The 22,344-nt window shown below is 23.0% G+C and overlaps 1 protein-coding gene across 1 annotated transcript; it reads right to left on the minus strand.

Moving 5' to 3' along the window:
- Positions 1-236: 236 nt before the first annotated feature.
- On the minus strand, positions 237-20,915 carry LOC127277640 (sodium-independent sulfate anion transporter-like). The gene is made up of 11 exons (XM_051298937.1): positions 19,843-20,915; positions 16,381-16,576; positions 14,722-14,942; positions 9,687-9,864; positions 8,940-9,104; positions 8,549-8,710; positions 6,630-6,770; positions 5,324-5,469; positions 4,818-4,991; positions 4,294-4,492; positions 237-1,651 (listed from the first exon to the last, which is right to left on the minus strand). The coding sequence occupies exons 1-11, from the start codon at positions 20,053-20,055 to the stop codon at positions 1,395-1,397; spliced, it is 2,052 nt and encodes a 683-aa protein (XP_051154894.1). The 5' UTR covers positions 20,056-20,915; the 3' UTR covers positions 237-1,394.
- Positions 20,916-22,344: the final 1,429 nt, after the last annotated feature.

Raw genomic sequence — 22,344 nt, forward strand, 5'->3', positions numbered from 1 at the left:
TATTCAATGTTATATTATATTTTTATAATAAAAAGTAAAATATTATAATTAACAATAATTGCCTTTCGTAATTGGCAGTAAAATAAAAATTACAACGAAACTTATATCTAATTGTGTAATATAAATCGTAACAAAAAAAAAAATTAACATTAATTGAGAATTATAGACCTGTTAATAAGTGTAAAAAAAAAATATTAAAAAAATTTTATTTTCAAAATTTTTAAAATTCCACTCAAGATTATAATTCAATTATTCAACACAATGCGTTATGAAATTTATTATTTTTTTTTTAATCATAACATAAATATAAATCGGATTTAATATTTGGAAAAAAAATACTGTGTCATAATGATGTGTTTTTATAAATTATTTAAACCAAGTTAACAACAATAGCTCGATACTGATATTGTTTAATATTATACAAAAAAAAAAACAACATAATTTGTATAATATTTATACAGAAAAATATTATTTATAAAAAATTTAATACAAACATGAATTTTTATACAAAAAAATTCTAGATTATTGACAATGATAATAATAGGGGGGGGAGGGGACGCCTGATTATCCCACAAAAAACATTAGTTAGAATTTTTATTTTCAACAAATTTATTAGATATAATTATTTTTTTGGACAAATTTTAATTTTTTTGAATTAACATTTGTCGGTATTTCTTTTTTTAAAGAATTTTTAATAAACAAAATTTTTAGACACCGAATTTTTATTTTTGTCAGAATTCTTAAAACGCCAAATTTTTATTTGTCCGAAATTGCAAATGGCCGATTTTTAAAATCTACCAATCACGATTTTCTTGACAACTATATTTTGATTGGCTATAAACATCGCGTCAAAATCGATTGTTTGTTCGGTCATTTGTAATTTCGGTCAAAAAAAAAATTCATAAAAATTTTGTTAAGTAAAAATTTGTTTAAAAAGAAATTCTGTCAAATGTTAATTCGAAAATTAATAAAATTGATCTTAAAAAATAATTTATACACCTAATAAAATTTTTTTAAAATGAAAATTTTAAACCCCTAATAATTATACTACCAATGATTTTATTTTCAATTTCCGTAATTTTCTCCAGTTGTAAAATTTTTTTAAAATTATAATTAAAAAAAAGAGGAATAAACATTTGTTTAAATTTTACATAAACAAAAATTTTTCATATAAATTTTATACAAAGAAATTTATATATAGTAAATTACATACATTCCTGAGATTCCTAAACTGAAATAAAAATGACCGGATTTTATTTTGTCAAATTCACTCAATAAGTTCGTCGTGTTTTTTTTTGGGGCAAATAAAAAATTTTTTAATTAACGAAATTTGTTAATTTTCAATAAATATTTACAGAGAAATAACAAAAAATTAGATGTAGATATTTAAAAACTTATTGACTAGATATTGTTCCGTTCGGTTGTTGTTGTTGTTGTTGTTGTTGTTGTTGTTGTTGTTGTGATGATGATGTTTCTGTGGATGATGGTAAATCATTTGCCACAATTTCCACTTTGTGATCTGTTATTAATGCTAATATTTCATCATTATGCAATGTACTTTCCACTTTATTTTTATCGTAATTTTCTTTTTTCGATTCATTTTTTTCACGTATTTCACTAAACTTTATCCTATTCATAATATTAGTTTCTCCTGTAAAGAAGAGAAAAAAATAATTGTCATAATATACTTCTATTTAAATGGTTACTTTCTTTTTTTACAATGTTAAACGAAAAATTATATTGGCAAAGACTCTCTTAATTAGCGGATAATTAATTTGAGAGTACTTCAGCTAAGAGGACGACGGCTAATTTGAAATGCCTCCTAAACGTTAATGAGTTTTAGTTCGAAAGCATTGAAACTTGAAATATGTTTCCTAGCCATGAAAACTTCTCAACTAATTACGTGTCGTATATATTTTTGATATTCATTTTCTTAATCAAAATTTTCATTTTATATTATATATATATATATATATATATATATATATATATATATATATATATATATGAGGCATTCTTCGTCAACGGGACCCTCCTGCTCTCCAAAAATGGTTTATGTTTAAATTATCGGGCATAGGCTTAAAATTTAGCTAAAAAGGAATACTTTTAAATGCCGAATGGCACTTTTTGAAATTTCAAAATGGCGGCTGAAATATGGCGGGCGAATTTTCAAAAATTAATTTAATTCGCTTGAAACTTGTTACTCGGGGGTTTTTGGGGTCGCTGATTACGAATCTGAAGTCAGAATTTCAAAATTCAATATGGCGTATCCAATATGGCTGACAATTATTTAAAAAGGCCTGGAGATACTTGAAACTTGTTACTCGGGGGTTTTTGGGGTCGCTGATTACGAATCTGAAGTCAGAATTTCAAAATTCACTATGGCGTATCCAATATGGCTGACAAATTTTTTAAAAAGTGATTGGATTTGCTTGAAACATGTTACTCGTAGGTTTTTGGGGTCACTAAATACGAATCTGAAGTCAGAATTTAAAAATTCAATATTATGGATCCAGTATGGCGGACCATTTTATTTAAATGTAAGTTTTTTAATGAAAATTGTTACTAAGAATGTTTTAGAGTAGTTGATTGACATGATAAATGTTAGTTACTGGTTTTTAGGTTAGCTGATTACATAAACATAAAGTCAATTTTCAATCATTCTAACTGTGTAAAATATATCGGACGATATTTTTAAATTTTATGAGATTTTCGTAAACTTGAAAAATTTTAAAAAAAGGTTTCTGTGCTACCCAGGTCTATCACTGTCATATCTTTCTAATGAGAAATCTTAGTACTATGAGTATTTGATCATCAACTTGTCCTAAATTATAATTTTCTAAAATAAAAAATGTACTGATTTTTCCTACTTAATAATATACCTGAATATTCTCAAGGTATTGATTCTCAGAAAATTCCCTAGAAAATCCCGGATTAGTATTGGAAAAATGGATTCCCGAGAAATTTACTGTAATTTTCGTAAAGTTTCTTTTTTCAAATTTCTAGAAAATCTCTTGAATTTAAAATAGTTTTCGTGACATAGTTAATCAGCCATATTAAATTTTTAAATTCTGACTTTAGATTCGTATATAGCGACCCCAAAAATCTTCGAGTAACAAGTTTCAAGCAAATCCAATCAGTTTTTAAAAAATTGGCGGCCATATTAGATCCATAATATTGAATTTTGAAATTCTGACTTCAGATTCGTAATCAGCGACCCCAAAAACCCCCGAGTAACAAGTTTCAAGCGAATTAAATTAATTTTTGAAAATTCGCCCGCCATATTTCAGCCGCCATTTTGAAATTTTAAAAAGTGCCATTCGGCATTTAAAAGTATTCCTTTTTAGCTAAATTTTAAGCCTATGCCCGATAATATAAACATAAACCATTTTTGGAGAGCAGGGGGGTCCCGTTGACGAAGAATGCCTCATATATATATATATTTATTTCTTTTAGCCGAATTTATATTTGCTCAAATTATTTTTTGAATGAATTTCCATTACGATTTTATATATTAGAGAATTTTTATATAATCGAATATTTATTTTACAGAATTTTCGATTATATTAAAATTTTGTATTTAAAACTGGAAAATATTTTTTTAAAAAATTTTTAAATTGGAATTTCATTAAAAAATTTGTCACGTTTCTAATATTACTATATTTATATTTGTTAGAAAAAATATGAATACTTATTCATGTATTTAAAGTCAAAAAGGCATCAAGAAAATAAAAAGTTTATTAATGTAGTGTGCTTAGCGTAGTGGTTAGTGCGTTGGGCTGTAAGTCCATAGGTCGTAGGTTCGATTCCCTTTGTACTTGAGTTTTATTTATTTCATAGGTTTACGTTTTTCCAAGGTTCTTTGAATAAATATTGTATATAAAAAAGTAGAAAATTAGTTTCATGAAAATTCTTTGCTGAAAAATAATTATTGACAAATAAAAATTCAAAAAAAAAAAAAATAGAAATTCTGTGAAGTGAATTTTCGGTTATATATTAAAATTCTGTAATATTAGAAAATCGGTTTAATGAAAATTCTCAAATTCTGTAAAAAAAAATTAATTCTAACAAATAAAAATTCAAATGAATAGAAAGAATTGAATTTCCGGCTATTTGAATATTCCATTGTAGAAAATTGATTAAATGGAAATTCTGATAAAAAAATTCGTAACAATGTAATAATATATCAAGAAAAAATTACCGAGAAAAGATAAAAAAAAAAAAAAAATTGGGTAAAAAAAAAGAAAATAGAGAAAGTAAAGATACAAAGAAATAAAAACAGGTATTACGTACTTAGAGCAAATACAGTTTGAGAGTTATTACTTGTTTGCATCTCTTGGAAACATTCTATAATATTCTCGTCAGTTTCCAAGATTTGTAAAGATTCCATTGCACTCAGCAAGCGAATAGTTTTGATCACAGATGGTTTCATATTCAAAAACCAAAGTTGATGATTCCTTGCCTCAAATTCCTTTCGAAGTCTTTCAATTCCCTGTACAAATTTTTTTTTCTTTTTTATTTAATTATTTGCAATTATATTTGAGAGAAAAAAAATTATTTTTCAAAAAAGAGAATTTTTTTTTCTTACAACAAAATTTAAATATCTATATTTACATTAAAGAAAAAAAAATTTTTTATTTAGAAAATTATTTTTTTAATTTAGAAAATTATTTTTTTTTTATTTGAAAATAAGAAAATTTGATTTAAAAAAAATAACTATTTATAATTTTTTTTTTGTCGTATTTTATTTATCCAAATATTTCTCTAATGAATGTTCCGCCTATGAGAAAATTAACATAAAGTAATTTTCTACGTACTTTTATAGCAGTGTAGTCAACTCCCTTGACATTTTGACAGTCAATAATGACAGGCAATCCTTTACTATTCTGGACTTCTCCAATTTCTGATATTTTTTGCGTCAGATAATTAACTTCCAGAAATTGCAGTCCATCACTTGGTTTAAGTAGCAGATACTTGTCACCAAAATGTGTCTATATAAATCAATACTCATTATTATATAAAACTTCCCATTTTATGTGTAATTTTTTATATAATTAAAAAATCCATATTTCTATTTCAAAAAAAAAAACCTGCCATATCAAATGAATATAATTATTACTGCAAATTTAAATTTTTTTAAATAAAATTCAACATTTTATCAATAAATAATTTGTATCATTAAAATTTGTACTGGTAAAATAATTTTTTTTTTTAAACAAAATTAAAATAAAAAAAATAAATTTTTTTTTCTTTTGAAAATAATTTTAGAATTTAAAAAATACAATTATCCTCACAGTTTTGTAGATATATTTTTTGTAAGCACCTTGCATTCTGTCACAGAAATCTTGGGCCTTGCAGATTGTAATAGAAGATAAATAATATTGCAAATTGTACCAAGAAATAGACCTGTTTTAACATTAATTGCAACACATGCCGTGAACGTAACCAAACATGCTATTGCATCTGATTCTAAAAGGCGGGGAAAAAAAATTCACATTAATTTTGAAAAAAAAATTTTTTTTTTTTTAGTAAAATTGATTTTTCAAAGAGGAAGCTTTTTAATTTATTATTTTTATATATGAAAATCAAATTAATTAATTTTATTGTATTTTTAGGAGCTTTTTAGGAGTCTCTTAGCGCTTTGGTCAAGCGTACTATAATGTGAAATTTATGAGTTGATAATTTTCTTATATACTTTGGTTAATGGTGGGAGAGACGCGCACTATTGGTTCCCCCACTACTTTACGGTAAGCAATCAGCGATCGCTTGCTCCCAGTCTAGGCGCTGTGACCAATGGTGCGCGTCCCCCCACTATTAGCTAGGTATATAACAAAATTCTACGAGGTAGAAACCCACAGTATTGCACAAATACTTGACACTTAATAACTAAATTAATATCTACACAATTTTTTGTTATTTTTGTTTTTGATAACTAAAGTAATATCTAATTTTTGTTATTTTACCTTTTTTATTTAACATTTAAAATATTACGTATAAAATTGTTTTTATTTTACTTTTTTGTTTTTAATTAATATCAACAGAATTTTTTTCCTTTTTTTGTTTAACTAAAACAAATTTTTCAATTTCTTTTTTTTTAAACTAAATTAAAAAAACAATAAGCTAATACCTTAACGTTTTAATAATAATGCAAATAAATTTTAATTATATTAATACAATTCGTTTTTAAAAAAAAAATTCCAAATCGCCCCATATAAAAATAAAGGGATTTTAGAACTTTTTAAAAAATTTCCTTTTTCTACTGATATAATGAAAAAAAAAACGATTGTCTTATATATTTTCAACCTCGACACTGCATTCCTCGAGGTAGGTATTTTGCCAACGTATACAATTTTTCCATTTGTACCCCACTCCACATTTTCCTCTTCAGTTCCTTCACCAAATCCATAGAATGATATTATATAAAGTTATATAAGTACGGACTCAGCAGACCTTATTTGATTCGCTTATCTTTTATCCAAAAATTTCATCCTCTATTGACTTCTCTACTTTATTTTCTAATCCCTACTTCTCGCATTTTACAATTTTTGTGTGTTTTTTTTCATGATTTTTATATTTTTTGTTGCTTTCTCTTTGAAAAAAAAAAATTGATGTAAAAAAAATAAACTTACTTTTTCCTTTCCAAAGTAATGGCACGAGGCGCCAATCAATCATAAAAATAATTGCACTTATAAGTACTGCAGCAAGTGTTGCTTGTGGAATATAGTGAAAATAGGGTGTCAAGAAACTTAACGCTAAAAGTGTCATTGTTCCTGTTTAAAAAAAAGAAAATTAAATAATTATCATTATATTTAGTAAAATAATGAAATAAAAAAAAAAATTATAAATATATTTTTATAAATATTTTACAAAGTTGAAGTACACAACGTTTATAATAAACAATTTTTTAAGAAATAATTTTTTAAAATAAAAATTCTTTAATTTTTTGCTAAAAAAAAAAATTTTTTTTATAATTTGTTGATTAACGAAAACTACACAAGAAATATTTTTTAGGCAAAAAAATTATAGAATTTTTTAGTTTAAAAAATTTTTTCTTTAAAAATCATTTATCATAAACGTTGAGTACTTTAGTTTTGTAATATTTTTATAAATATATTTTTAAATATATTTTTATAATTATAAACATTTTTAATAATTATTTTTATAAATAATAAATAATTTTTATTAAGAAAAAAAAGGAAACATTTTCTGCTTGTTAGATTGAATAAACGAAATAATAAATAAAGCACTTGACAAATGAAGGATTCAGTCAATGAAAAGTGACAGAATGTCGTATCTGTTAATAAGTTGGGAAACTAATTAAAGAACTGAAATGGCAATATTTGCACTGCAATGGCAACAAGTTTCGCGTTTGTTGTTGACATTCTCAATTGTTGTTTGCCAGTTAAATACACATTTCCAACAATTCTCAGATATACGGAAAAAGACGTTACATTATATTATATTGATTATGAACATTTTCACAATACCTATAAACATTGGAGAAATTCCACGAGAAATAAATAAAATTCATTCTTATAGAATTTCAATAATATTAAATAATAATATATAATAATATATAATAATATATAATATAATATAATATAATATAATATAATATAATATAATAATAATAATAATAATAATAATATTATTATATAATACACTGAAAAAAATTTATTTAATTTCAATAATCCATTATTTGACTATCATCAAAGAAAAATTATTTTGTCCAAGTAGATATTTATTTGATAACTGTCAAGTAAACGATTATTTGAATCAAATAAATTTTTTTGTGTATAATATATCTGACATGTAATTATAAAGTGACTAATATTATTTTTCCTTTTTTCTGTTTTAGGTAAGAGTCCATGTTCTACGATATTTTTGTAAGTAGAAATTTTATTTAAAAAAAAAAAAATTGGTAAAATTTTGCAATATTCTACACTGAAAAAAACTACATATTTGGATCAAATATTTGATTTTTGATTCGAATTAAAATTCGAACCCTATACGGGATTCGAACCCCAGACGCACTACCTAATCTAATATCTAACCTGAGCACTTTAACGACCACGGCTATTGAAATTTCTTAAATACTTTTATTCAACCTGTCTATATTTGAAACAAACATTTATTTTTTAACTGGAAATAAAAAATTATTGATACAAGTAAATAATAAATAATAAATAATAAATAATAAATAATAAATAATAAATAATAAATAATAAATAATAAATAATAAATAATAAATAATAAATAATAAATAATAAATAATAAATAATAAATAATAAATAATAAATAATTAAACCAGATAATTTTTTTTCAGTGTGTGTACTATTATGTTTAATTGTTAAACTTGCAATTTATAATAATAATTATAAAGAGGGAAATGCTATATACGTTAATTGCAAGGTTTATTTCAATTAGCAAATATTATTGCCACATTGAAAAAAGATATAAATTGCGATAGTGTCAAATGATTCATATTTATTTATATCATTATATAGTATCCGTTAGATTAATAATTATTATCTTTGACTTATTTTACCTGAATAAAGACCAGCCATTGGAGTTTGAACTCCACTTGCACTACTCAAGGCACTTCTTGTAAAAGAACCACAAGTTGGCATTGACGATACAAAACTGCCTAATATATTGCAAACACCAAGTGTCCTCATCTCTTGTGAAGCATCCACTAAATCTCCAGTTGCTATCACATTTAAATTAAAATTATACTTAGATGTATAAATTTTTTGTTTTTATTAATTAAAAAATTAATTAAAAAAAAACAAATCGAAAAATTAATAAGAAAAATAAATTTTATCAAAAAAAATAATAAAAAGAAAATTAATTTTAAAAAAATTTATTATTAAATTAATATTTTTTTTTAAATCCAATATATTTAAACAATGAAATTATATAAATTTCGTATAACATACCAAAAGCTTTAGCAATTGCAACGTTTGTTAAAACAGCAACAAGTGGAACAATAATTAATCCTGAACCCAAGTGCGAACACATGTCGAAAAATGTGTAAGTTTGGTTGCCTATTTGTGATGTGATATTGGGAAATTTAAATGGTGGCAAACCCGAAGTGACATTTCCTATTTAAAAAAAAAAATTAGAGAGAAAATAAATAATTACGTTTTTTCAAATTTTGCAAAATATCCTATTTATTTTAAAAAGAAGAAAAAAAAATGTTTAATAATTTTCCATTAACTTTTTTTTTTCATTTTTACAACTGAATATTGAAACAATGTTTTTCAATTAAACTGTATAGTAAATTTCCAATTTTAAACTCTAATTTTCAGACAAGAAACTTTAATTAGTTTCACAGAGAAATTTGTTTTAAAATAAAAAATTATGTTTTTTAAAAAAAAAAAAAAAGAAATTTGATCATCAAAGGGTTGATTAAGAGGTTTATTTAAAATGTAAATTCACCCCCCCCCCCTCCCAAGTAAATATTGATATTTTGTAATACTATACTAATTTCGTAATTTTCAATCATATTTGTGCTCGTAATTACAAAAATTAAAAAAAAAATTTACAGAAAATTTAAAAAATGATTAATTAAAATTTATCGCTTAAATAAATGATAATTAAAAAATGATGAAAAAAAAATTTGCTATAACTAATTAATTTTTTTTTTTTTTTTTTGTTTCCAATTATGAAAATATTATTCGTACCTGAAAGTAGAAATGGCTCGTAACCAACTATACTTAATTGATATGCCGCAATTGTTGACGCTAATACAACGACAACATTACGACCAGTCGAAAAAAACCATAGGATTTTTTTCAAAAATTTCCCCTTTGCAATGTTTTTATTATTCTTTAAACTTTTCCATTCGATGTCCTTTAGGGTCTATGTGTTACATGAAAAAAAATTAATCCGATAATATTATTAATATTAATTAATTAATATTTGGTATTAATAAAATATTAAATTTATAACTACCAAAAACATTTTTAGTAGCATTCATTTTTTAAAATAAATGGTAACGAATTAGAATTAACGATAATGAAGATTTATAGTATATTAAATAGCGTCGGTAATAAAGATTTCTACTTTATCAGTTATTGGGAATCGTCAGAAAATTTAAGGTTAGGAATGACGTCACTGTTTGTATTTTCTAACAATTTCCAAGTATTTTTATAATAATTAATACCACAAATATCACAATAAAATTTTCTTAACACTAATTGTTCGTAAATCAATAAATAAAATAAGATATTTAGTTAAATTTTTTATAACAATTGAATAATTGTTTAAAAAAATAATTGTTGTTATTTTATCAATTTTTCTCACTGCATCACCTAGAAAATTGCAATTTTTATACAATTTTGCGACTTAATCAACTAAACGAAACAAAAAATTTAAATTTAAATAAAAATTATTTAAACAATTATTTCTTGTTAATTAATAATAATATTTTCTACTGTAAAACTTAGAAAGATACAATTTTTTCCCATTTTTGCAACTAAATATAATAGCAAAAAAAATAATTTTTTTTTTAATATTTATCTAAACAATTGAGGGGCTGGAAACAATAACAACCAGTACGCTCGGCCGGTCGCTTTGAAGCCAGTCAACACGTCAAAAAGGTGAAAAAATTGAAACTCAAAATTCGGATTTTTCAGAAGCATTACTTTATAGAAGATAAAAAAACATATCTTTTTTCTCTCAGAAATTTTTTTCTAAATCTAATATTTTTGATAATAAAAGCAAAAAACCCAAAAAAAAATTTTCTCAAATTTAATTAAATTTTGAAATATAAACGATCATTTCTTTCACAAATAGTAATAAATTTGTTTACAACTTGGTATACATACTAAATTAAGTCTAATAAAGCCATTAAAACATTAGAAAAGGCAAAAAAAATTATTGTTTTATTATTTTTAATTAAAAATTGAAAGAGGTCGATATTCACATTTTTTAACTTTTGACGATAAAATGTCTGCAGGGAATTTCAAAACTGTAAGAACTTCTCTTATAATATTTATATTATTTATATTTATTTATATTATATTTATAATATGCGTATTTTAAATATTTACAAAATATCAAGTATGAATTATAAATGTTACTAATATTAATATTGTTAACAATTCTAATACTAATGTACATACATATAAGATACTGATCACAAAAAATAAACATAACTTTCTTCTTATTTCACTAATTTCTTATTATTCGAGCCGAAATAATTTCACATACTTCAAGAAAGAGTCTCCAGCGGGTTAAGTGAACGCGATGGGCTATCCGCTTTTTCTTGAAAATTAATTTTTTTAAAAACTATAACAGGAATTGATTTGGAATTTTGCAGAAAACTTCCTGAAATAGTAGTGAATAAATATTATAAGAGAAGTTCTTACAGTTTTGAAATTCCCTGCAGACATTTTATCGTCAAAAGTTAGAAAATGTGAATATCGACCTCTTTCAATTTTTAATTAAAAATAATAAAACAATAATTTTTTTTGCCTTTTCTAATGTTTTAATGGCTTTATTAGACCTAATTTAGTATGTATACCAAGTTGTAAACAAATTTATTACTATTTGTGAAAGAAATAATCGTTTACATTTTAAAATTTCATTACATTTAATAAAATTTTTTTTGGGCTTTTTGCTTTTATTATCAAAAATATTAGATTTAAAAAAAAGTTTCTAAGAGAAAAAAGATATGTTTTTTTATCTTCTATAAAGTAGTGCTTCTGAAAAATCCGAATTTTGAGTTTCAATTTTGAGGTGTTGATTGGCTTCAAAGCGACCGGCCGAGCGTACTGGTTGTTATTGTTTCCGGCCCCTCAATTGTTTAAACAAATAGTAATTTTTATTGATTAATATTTCTCACAGATTATTTAGAAAAAAATATTCTATTTTATTATTTTTAAAATTTATCAAATTTTACACTGCAATTCATGTTTAAAGTTAATACAATGCTTTTGCGAGTACCATATGTCGTAAAATTAGTGAATAACAATTTGTTTAAACAATTGTTGAAATAATGACATTTATTTAAATTTCCAGCCATTTATTATATTTAGTTTTATAAATTGTCACGCGATAAAATATTATGAAAAAAATTTATGTATTTTTTTAAATGTTCTTTCGATAGTCTTAATAAAAAAATGTATGTATTTTTTTAAATGTTCTCTCGATAGTCTTAATAAAAAAATTTATACGCTACTGTAGAAATCTTCATTACTAACCTTTGATGATGTAGAAATCTTTATTACCGACTTTTGATAATATAGAAATATTCATTGCCGACTTTTTGATAATACAAAAATCTTCAGTACCGACTTCTGGTAATATAGAAACTGTTATTTACGACTTCTGATAACATTGAAATTTTCACAACTGATTTGTAATAATACAGAAATTCGTATTAACGACTAAAATATTACTATCTCGGTATTATTTAGCTGTGATTTTTGTTTAGTTTTCAATTAATAATAACTATACTGTCGATTATAAATGTTAACGATAGTTAATATTGTCAATTATTAAAATTATTATTATATAAAAATTATTATTATTATTATTATTAAAATTTTACTGTATTTCACAGTAAATTATAAATAGCCGTCTAATAATTGGGTTAGTCCACTGACTTTCGTCTAATACTGCCCTACAACGGAAAAAGATACATAAGCCACAAATAGGTCGAACGGAGATATTTGAGAAAAACCATTTGCATCAAAAACTTCATTTAGAATTCATTTTTTATGAATAAAAATATCCCTAATGGGGTAAATCGGATGTGCTCTTTCTATTTTTGCAAAAAAAATTAATTATTTAAACAATCCCTTTTAAAAAATGCACTTGCGTAGTTTTTTTAGTGCAAATACAACGTAAAAAGAACACAAAGTCGCTTGTGGTGTTTTTCGTTGTAAAGTCATCGAGCGGATCAAAGATGTCCAGCGAAGAATATACATAAGGGACAAGAGAGTATGGGATTAGAGTATGGCACTTGTGTATAGTCTCCACTGGACATCTTTGCTCCGCTCGATTATTTTACAAGCTAAGAAATACACAAGCGCGCTTGCGAATATCGTTCTGTAAACGAAGCCGAGCTCGGCCGCTTTTGCAACGGAAAAAGATACATAAGCTACCTCGTGTATATTCTTCCATTGTATTTTGTGACGTATTTCATGCCTCCTACAGAATTTAGGCAACGCAAAGTACCTCATGTGTCTTTTTCCGTTGTATTTTCTCATTTTTCGCGAATTGCAATATTTTCAATCTTAATTTTTTATTATAAATAATTAAAATTTTCAATTTTAATTACGATAGTCAGATGCAGCTTTTTATTACGAATCCATTGATACCAAAAACTCATTTTTGACCAAAATGTCACTTATGTATCTTTTTCCGTTGTAGGGCAGAATAGTGGTTGCGACCAAATTTTAAAAAAATCTAGTTTCAAGATATGTGAAACTCGATGATTCCCTGAGTTCATTAACCATAATAAAATAAAATAATAACCATAATAAAAATTTTATTCCTTTTGAAAATATTAAATATCAAAAGTAGGAGGTTCACAATGTGATTTTGTAACCTTAAATTTTTCAATTTTTTTAAAAACGCTATTATTAAAAAACTATTAAAAATTAGATGTTGGAACTCACCAAAAACATAAATCACTTTATTTCGCACAGAGGAACGAAAGAATTATTGCAAAAATTTATCATTTTTAGATGATATACGATTTTAAAAAAAATTTTATTTAAATATTCTCAAGATTTTTATTTACTTATAACTTTTTTGTCGGTGCTCCAAAAAAATTGAGGTTTTGCACAAGATTTTTTATAATATTCTTTACCTTCTATTAAAATCTTACGAAGGTGTTTTGCTTCGTTTTGGAGATATTAATTTTCAAAATTTTTTATTTAAAAAGGTTAATTAAAAAACTTGAAGTTAACTAACCAAATTCAAATTGCTACATTTTAATATATTTTCATAAAAAATGGAGCAGTTTGAATTTGGTTAGTTAACTTCAAGTCTTTTAATTAACCTTTTTAAATAAAAAATTTTGAAAATTAATATCTCCAAAACGAAGCAAAACACCTTCGTAAGATTTTAATAGAAGGTAAAGAATATTTTAAAAAATCTTTGTGCAAAACCTCAATTTTTTCGGAACACCGACAAAAAACTTATAAGTAAATAAAAATCTTGAGAATATTTAAATAAAATTTTTTTTAAAATCGTATATCATCCAAAAATAATAAATTTTTGCAATAATTCTTTCGTTCCTCTGTGCAGAATAAAGTGATTTATGTTTTTGGTGAGTTCCAACATCTAATTTTTAATAGTTTTTTAATAATAGCGTTTTTAAAGAAATTGAAAAATTTAAGGTTACAAAATCACATTGTGAACCTCCTACTTTTGATATTTAATATTTTCAAAAAGAATAAAATTTTTACCATAATATTATGGTTAATGAACTCAGGGAATCATCGAGTTTCACATATATGTATTAAAACTAGATTTTTTTAAAATTTGGTCACAACCACTATTAGACGAAAGTCAGTGGACTAACCCAATTTAAATATATTTTTAACATAGGTAACTAAAAATGTATTTGTAAAACGGGCTGAAAAATTATTTTTTGCATTTATTGAAAAAAAATGTTTTTCCAAATAAAAAATATGTTATTTTTTTCATTGATGCGTATAGAAATTTATTCATATATATATATTTTTTTTTTTTTTGACGTACCTTCATTGATAAGAGGATAACAACACTCGAAATGCCGAGGACTGTGTCGGTCCAGCGAATTTTGCTGATATTTTGAAAGAGGCACATCAAACTATCAAGGACTGCTATCGCTTCATACTCTAGTCCCAATAAATGCGGCAATTGATGCACGATTAAAATAACTGCAGTGGCAGAAGTAAATCCCGTACTAACAGGAATCGATATGAAATCCACGAGGAAACCTGGCAAAATTGTGGTTTTGATTAAACTTCATTTATATATATATATATATATATATATATATATATATATATATATATATATATATATATATGGCGCATAACGGCCGTCAATTTTTATTATTATTATTATTATTATTTTATACATATATATATATATACACTAGCATTTACAAACTAAACTCAACAATCGTTATAATATTTTGATATATTCGAGTTACATTCATATCATCAGATTAATACTGCGTATTATAATATTTCATACTCGTGGATCCCATTTGCCAAATGATGATAATATTGTGATAAATTATCTTTATAATCGTAAAAGAAGATAAAACGTATTTATTATTTTGCACTTGTTTTATTTACTTTGTTAGTATTAAATTATAACAATGAAAATTTATACTACAATTAAATCGAATAAATATATATATATATATATTTGGAGGAGGAGGGGGGGGGGGTGATCAACGCCATTTCAATTTCATTTTTGACATTTTTGATTTGGTTAACAAATTTTTTTTTTTCTTTTCTTTAATCTTTTTGTACTCAATGAAAAAGGATTCCTTTATGATATTTTTCCAATTTTTTCATCAAATCATTTACGAGATATGAATTTTGCAAAATTAAAAAATTTTCTTTGAATTCTTCTAAATATTAATAAAAAGGAATCAGTTATTGAAATTTTGTGCTTTTAAGTGAACTTTTTGAAAATTTTATGAAGAAAAAAAAAATGATAGAAAAATAATTTACTATATTTTTTGCGAAATTAATAATTAAAAGGTAAATGCACTAATTACGGCGCAATTCGAGTCAAAACACTTTTGAAATAGAAATTAAATTAAATTGATAAAGTCAATTTAAGACTTATTAAACTAAAAGGTTATGTTAGTTAGATATGAAAAAAAAAATTTTAACTTTATAAAAATCGATTATTTAAATAAATATGAGAAATTAAAACTAATACCGTAATTTTTTATAACGGAGCGTTTGTATCAATTTCGGTTTATCAATTACGATGACCAAAATTACGTGTGTATTTTGAAAATACTTTGCCCACCGTAATTGGAGCCAATGGAAATCTTAAAAATGTTTCAATTACGGCGAGGGAAAAAATTTAATCTCAAATAATTAAATTAATAACTGTTTAAATATGCATCTTTATTAGTAATTGTATGAAAAAAAAATTTAATAATTATTTAAATAATTTTACAACAGTTATATTAAATATAATAGTAATAATAGTTATTTTTTATGAACGCGCGGTAATTGATGCACTTACCCTAATTGTATTTTTTAAATTGTTTTTTATCATTTTTATTTGGGGTGGGGGATAAAAATAATTATACAATATTTATTAAAAATTAAAAATATATTTTTTTTTATTCGTAAAGTCAATTAAAATTTAATAATTGTAATATAAAAATATGTAATTACAAACCTAAATTAAGTAAACCCATTGCCAGTTCCACGCATCCGGCTAAAAATCCGAGTAGTATCACAAAATCAAGTGGCATTCCCGATGTGAATTCAAGTGTCAAAAGTGCCATGAGAGATGTTGGTCCAATTGATACTTCTCTAATACTTCCAAAAAATATGTAAATAAATCCACCGATAAATGTGGAATAAAGTCCATACTGTAAAAATTATTTTAAATAAATATAATTATTTTTCCTCTTTAATCAAGAGTTGACTGTTATCAGTATATAATAAATATTAAAGGAATTTAAAAAAAAAAAGAAAAAATTTTTGGCAAATAGGTACTCTTTTTTTTTAATCTTAATAATTAATAAAATTATTTTTCAAAAATTTTATATTATGTTAGATTATATAATTTTCCTCTTCAATAGAGAGGAAATTCTTTTAATTATAATTATAAATTTATTCCTGTTTTTTTTTTTAAATCAAAAATATTTTTCACTTTTACTCAAAAATGCTATTTTTTTATAAAAAAAATTTTTTTTAAATAAAAATAAAAAAAAATTATTTATGGAATAAATATTTATTTTTATCAAATAATTATTATTTGAGTCAATAAAATGATATTTGTTTCAAATACAAAAAAATTATTGGTTCAAGTACAATTTATTTAATTCAAATAAAAATTATTTGATTCAAGTAAATATTTATTTGATAATAGTCATAAGCAACCGATTATTTGAATCAAATAAATTTTTTTTTCATTGTGTTTATGTACAAAATAAATACTAAATAATAATCTTATAAAATATATTTTAATTAATTAAAAAAAATGTTGTCACGATCAAAATTCTCCGTCCGTGTAATAAATATATCACCGTTTTAATTTTTTAATTAACTTTTTTATTTTACTGAATCTTGCGAAAACAAAAAAAAGGACATTTTCATATTTTTGTACTGAAAGTATAAATTTTAAACTTTTTTTTTAAATTCTAATTTTTTAAAAAAAGTAAAAATATTTTTGATTTTTCAAAAAAGGGTTAATTTTTGAATTTTTTTTTTACCTTAGGACTAAACTATATGCAAATTTTAATCTGCTCTGAAATTTTTTTTTTAATTTTCATCACTTTAGAAATTTTGGTCACATTTCTATTACAATAAAATATAAATTAAAATTAAAATAGGTAATACAATAATTATTATACTTATTGCAAAAAGTATATAAGAGATTTTTTTTCTGTGAGTGATATATATAGGGTTTTTCTTTGTTTTCTTTTAACAAAATTAATACAAATTATGAAGAGAGTTTCGTCTCCTCTCTTTTGTTTATTTGTTGAAGTTACACAAAATTTATTTCATCCAATGCACAATTTAATTAAATATATATAGGTATATATATAAAAGCCTGTCATATTCATTTTCGAGATATTCACACTGTCGTTTTTTTTCCGTCGTAGCAATATACTTTTTTTAATTAAATATTTTAATGTTTGCAAAAGACAGTGACATTCTGCAAAATTTTTAGCGCAACCCGTGACATTTGAAAAGAGAGATAAATATAACAAAATATTATAAAATCGCTTCATTACCATTTTTAATTAATAATTTATCTTTGCATTTATATGACTTTTGATTATGTCAATTTCTATTATAACTTAATTAAAAAGAGGAAAAATAATTATAATTTTCAAAACAGTATTTATAATAATTATTACAATAATAATAATAATAAAAATAATATTAATAATAATAATATAAATAAATAACAAATAATAACAAATTTATAATAATATAACAAATAATTAAATAATATATAATAGTAAGAATAATAAATAATAATAAAAAAATATAATAATAATAATAATAAATAAATAAATAAAATGAAAAAATCATTTGAATAAAAGGCCGAGAAATTAATAATTTTTTTTTTTAAATGACATTAAACTAACAAGAAAGTTAAGATAATTTATGAAAACGATTTAAATATTAATTTAAAAAAAAAATCATTTAACATTGACAGGTTTTTTTTCTTTGTATAGCAATTATTTAGATATTTTTCAGGTCAAGTAGAAAAGTAGAATTAATATTTTGCTATAATGTTTTTTTGTTGAATTAAAAATATTTCATTGACTGCATCTTTTTATCAACAAGTTACTTTTTTATTGTTTCATTTCACATAAATTATTATCAGCTGATTATTATTAATAAGGTCTTTGTGTTTTTTTCCGCGCAATTTATAAATTATTCCGTTACTTTTCTTTTTTAATAAATAGTAATAGGTTTTTTTTCCCCCTTTTTTTTCTCATTTATTTTAGCATTGCGTTGAAATTTGTTTATATTTTACTAATTTACTAATTTTACTAATTTATTTAAAATAATTTTATTTTATTTTACTATTTTTACTAATTTTTTACTAAAATATTATTATTTAAATTAGTAATATTTTATCTACTAAAGTTTTAGTGAAAAATTACTAAAAAAAGTAGTAAAAATTTCCACTACAGTTTTAGTAAAAAATAATTCAAAATTGGTAGAAAGTTTAGTAATACTATTTTACTACAGTTTTAGTGAAAAATGACTAAAAATTTATAGCAATTTTTACTAAATTGTTATTATTTGAATTAGTAATATTTTTTTTTTACTAAACTTATATAATAGTGAAAAATGAGTGAAAATAGTAGAAATTTTTACTAATTTTTACTGAAATATTACAAAATGATTTAGTAATATTTTTTCACTATAATATTTCTATTTAATTTAGTAATACTATTTTACTACAATTTTAGTGAAAGATGACTAAAAATTAGTAGAAATTTTTATTTATTTTTACTAAAATTTTACTAATTGATTTAATAATATTTTTTTACTAAAGTTTTAGTGAAAAATTACTAAAAAGTAGTAAAAATTTCCACTACAGTTTTAGTAAAAAATAATTCAAAATTGGTAGAAAGTTTAGTAATACTATTTTACTACAATTTTAGTGAAAAATGACTAAAAATTAGTAGAAATTATTTACTCATTTTTTTTTTTTAAATTTTACTACTTGATTTAATACTATTTTTTTACTATAGTTTTAGTAAAAAAATGACGTAAAAATTAGTAAAAAATATTCAATAATTTTTTAGTAAAATAATTATATATAATTTAGTATATCTTATTTTTTTTACTAAAAGTTTTTAGTGAAAAATGACTAAAAATTAGTTAAAAATTTTCACTAATTAAATTAGTTAACGAATTCGCACTGATTCAAAAGAGTGTATTATTTATAAGTTATAATTAAATTTTTGTCTTAGGATTTGATGAATTTTTGTTTTTTTTGCAAATAAAATATTAATTTTATTTTTAAAAAAATTACTTCATAATTTGTAAAAATCTAATTATTTTCAAGAAAGAAAATTTATTTCTTTGATTTAAAAAAATAAATTGTACCCTAAATATATGTTTTACAGTAAAAAACAAATAAAAAAAAAAAATTATTTCGCACCTGAGGAGTGAGTCCAGCAATTGCGGCATATGCAATACTTTGTGGTATCATTGTGAGACCCAAAGTAATTCCAGCCACGAGGTCGGAAATTGCTTGAAATTTCGTATAAATTGGAAGCCATTTTGATACCGGTATATATTTGGCAGAAAAATTTTGACATTTTGTTTTTTCTTCTCTCACATTTCCAATTGTTTTATTATTCACTTTCGACATTTTTTTTTAATCACTAAAAAAGCAAAAAAAAAAAAAAAATTGTCAAAATATTTAAAATTCACTTTTTTCAAAATTTCTCCTGAATAATTAAAAAATGAATCAGAAATTCCTCTTTGAAATTTTCATTTTTGACATATAAAAAAAAATAAGAATTTTCCAACACTTAAATTTCACTTTTTAGAAATAATTTCAAAATGCACAAAATGTAAAATTTACTGCACAAAAAAAAAATCACTTTAGTGAACACATGGTTTCTGTTTTTTTTTCTGACTGAAGAAAGAAGAAGGAATGATTTTTTTTTTTTTTTTTTTTTTTTTTAAAGATCCAACGACACAACAGCTAACAAATTATGACTGACAATATTGTCCTCGTTATAGCACTAATGTTTAACCTTATCACAACACATCCGCTATCTTCAAAGCACATTGTAAATTCTAAGCATCGAGGGAAAATGATTTCTTAAAAGAGAGTCATTTACTAAAGCACACACCTCATCGACTTCCGAGAACGAATATACGCTCCGCTGTATTATACTCTATTGACACACACTGATAATGATGATTGCGAGGTCATAAACCCGAAAAATCTAACCTTGATGCTTTGATAAATTTTATATATATATATATGGATCGTACATGAAGAGAGTTGAAATTAATATCAATGTGACGAAACTTTTGTCCCATTATAAAAAGTGACGTTTGAATGTTGAGACATATTTCTATTCCTGATGACTTGCTTGCTCGTGCACCGCACTTGTACTACAAGTATAAGAGAAGAGGCAGAAAAAAATAATAATAAAAAAAAAATCCAGATAAAGATAAGAAAGTACGTAATTCAATATTGCACTGGTACCAGGGAGAAAATCTCATGATCTGAGTTCAATGTTCCGGTTATCAGAACTCTTGTGAGCTTTTATAACATTGTTGAGATTCAGGGAATTTTTTTTTTTTTTTTTCTTCTTCTTTTTTAATCCAATTTTCCCTCTGTCTTCATCTCTACGGTTTTTTTTTCTTCATATTCTAAGTCCAATGGATATTTGGTTTGTATGATTTTTATTGTCCGAGAGAGAGAGAGAGAGAGAGAGAGAGAGAGAGAGAGAGAGAGAGGAAAAAAATCTTCGAGTGTTCCTCTATGATGAGAAAGAAAAATTAAGAGTCGTACATGGATAAGGTTTTTTTTTCATTTTAATATCTGGAAAAAAGTTTAAAAATTTATATATTAGTGAGAATTTGTTAACTTATTTATGTTAGTAAAAATTTCTATTACTTTTTTTTTTATTTTTCACTAAAAAAAATTTGGTGAAAAAAAATATTACTAAAACAAATAGTAATATTTTTACTAAAAATAAGAAAAAATTTGTACTAATTTTTTAGTTATTTTTCATTACAATTTTTGGAAAAAATTATTACTAAATCAAATAGAAATATTTATTCTAAAAATTTGTAAAAAGTTATTACAATTAAGGTCATTAAATAAAAAAAAATTAAGTAATATTTTACTATAAAAATTAGTGGAAACTTTTACTAATTGTTAGTCATTTTTCAATGAAATTGTACACTGAGAAAAAGAATTATTTGTTTCAAATATAAAGATCAGTTTAAAAGTTTTTGTTTAACCCAACACAGTTTTTATGTTTAATTTTAATATATAGAAAATATTTTCTACTTTGGCTTAAAATTATTATTTGTTTGAATAATTATGTTTGATTCAAACATATTTTCTGTTTGGCTTAAACTGAAAATATGTTTAAAATTTTTATGTTTAATTTAAACATAAAAATTTATTATGAATAAATTGAAATCAACCATAATTTATGTTTAAATTAAATATATTTTCACATTGAATCAACCAGAGAATATATTTAATTTAAACATAAATATGTTTTACTGTATAACAAAGCTATTTTAAGTTTGGGTTAAACATATTATGTTTGAATCAAACATATCGTTTTCTCAGTGTAGTAAAAAATATTATTAAATCAAATAGCAATATTTTACATACTAAACTTAAGGTCCTTGAAGAAATAAATTGAATAGCATTTTACTAAAAATTAGTGGAAATTTTTTACAAACTTTTAGTCATTTTTCACAGAAATTGTAGTAAAAAATATTACAAAAATAATTATTAATATTTTACTAAAAATTATTGAAAATTTCTACACACTAAATCTGAATTAGTGAAAAGTGAGCTACTAATTTAAATTAGTAAGAATTTTTACAAATTTTTAGTCACTTTTTACTAAAACTTTAGTAAAAAAAAAAAATTTTTAAACTACTAAATCAAATAGTA

The sequence above is a fragment of the Leptopilina boulardi genome, unplaced genomic scaffold (genome assembly GCF_019393585.1).
Source record: "Leptopilina boulardi isolate dan_hultmark-lab unplaced genomic scaffold, ZJU_Lbou_2.1 LbouV2_172, whole genome shotgun sequence".
NCBI lineage: Eukaryota > Metazoa > Arthropoda > Insecta > Hymenoptera > Figitidae > Leptopilina > Leptopilina boulardi.

Coding starts and splice junctions, on each gene's coding strand:
- LOC127277640 (XM_051298937.1), bottom strand. CDS start 20,055: ATGTCGAAAGTGAATAATAAAACAATTGGAAATGTGAGAGAAGAAAAA. Junction 4,992..5,323: donor TTTCTGTGACAGAATGCAAG/GTGCTTACAAAA, acceptor TGATTTATATAG/ACACATTTTGGTGACAAGTA. Junction 1,652..4,293: donor TCAAACTGTATTTGCTCTAA/GTACGTAATACC, acceptor TCTTCTTTACAG/GAGAAACTAATATTATGAAT.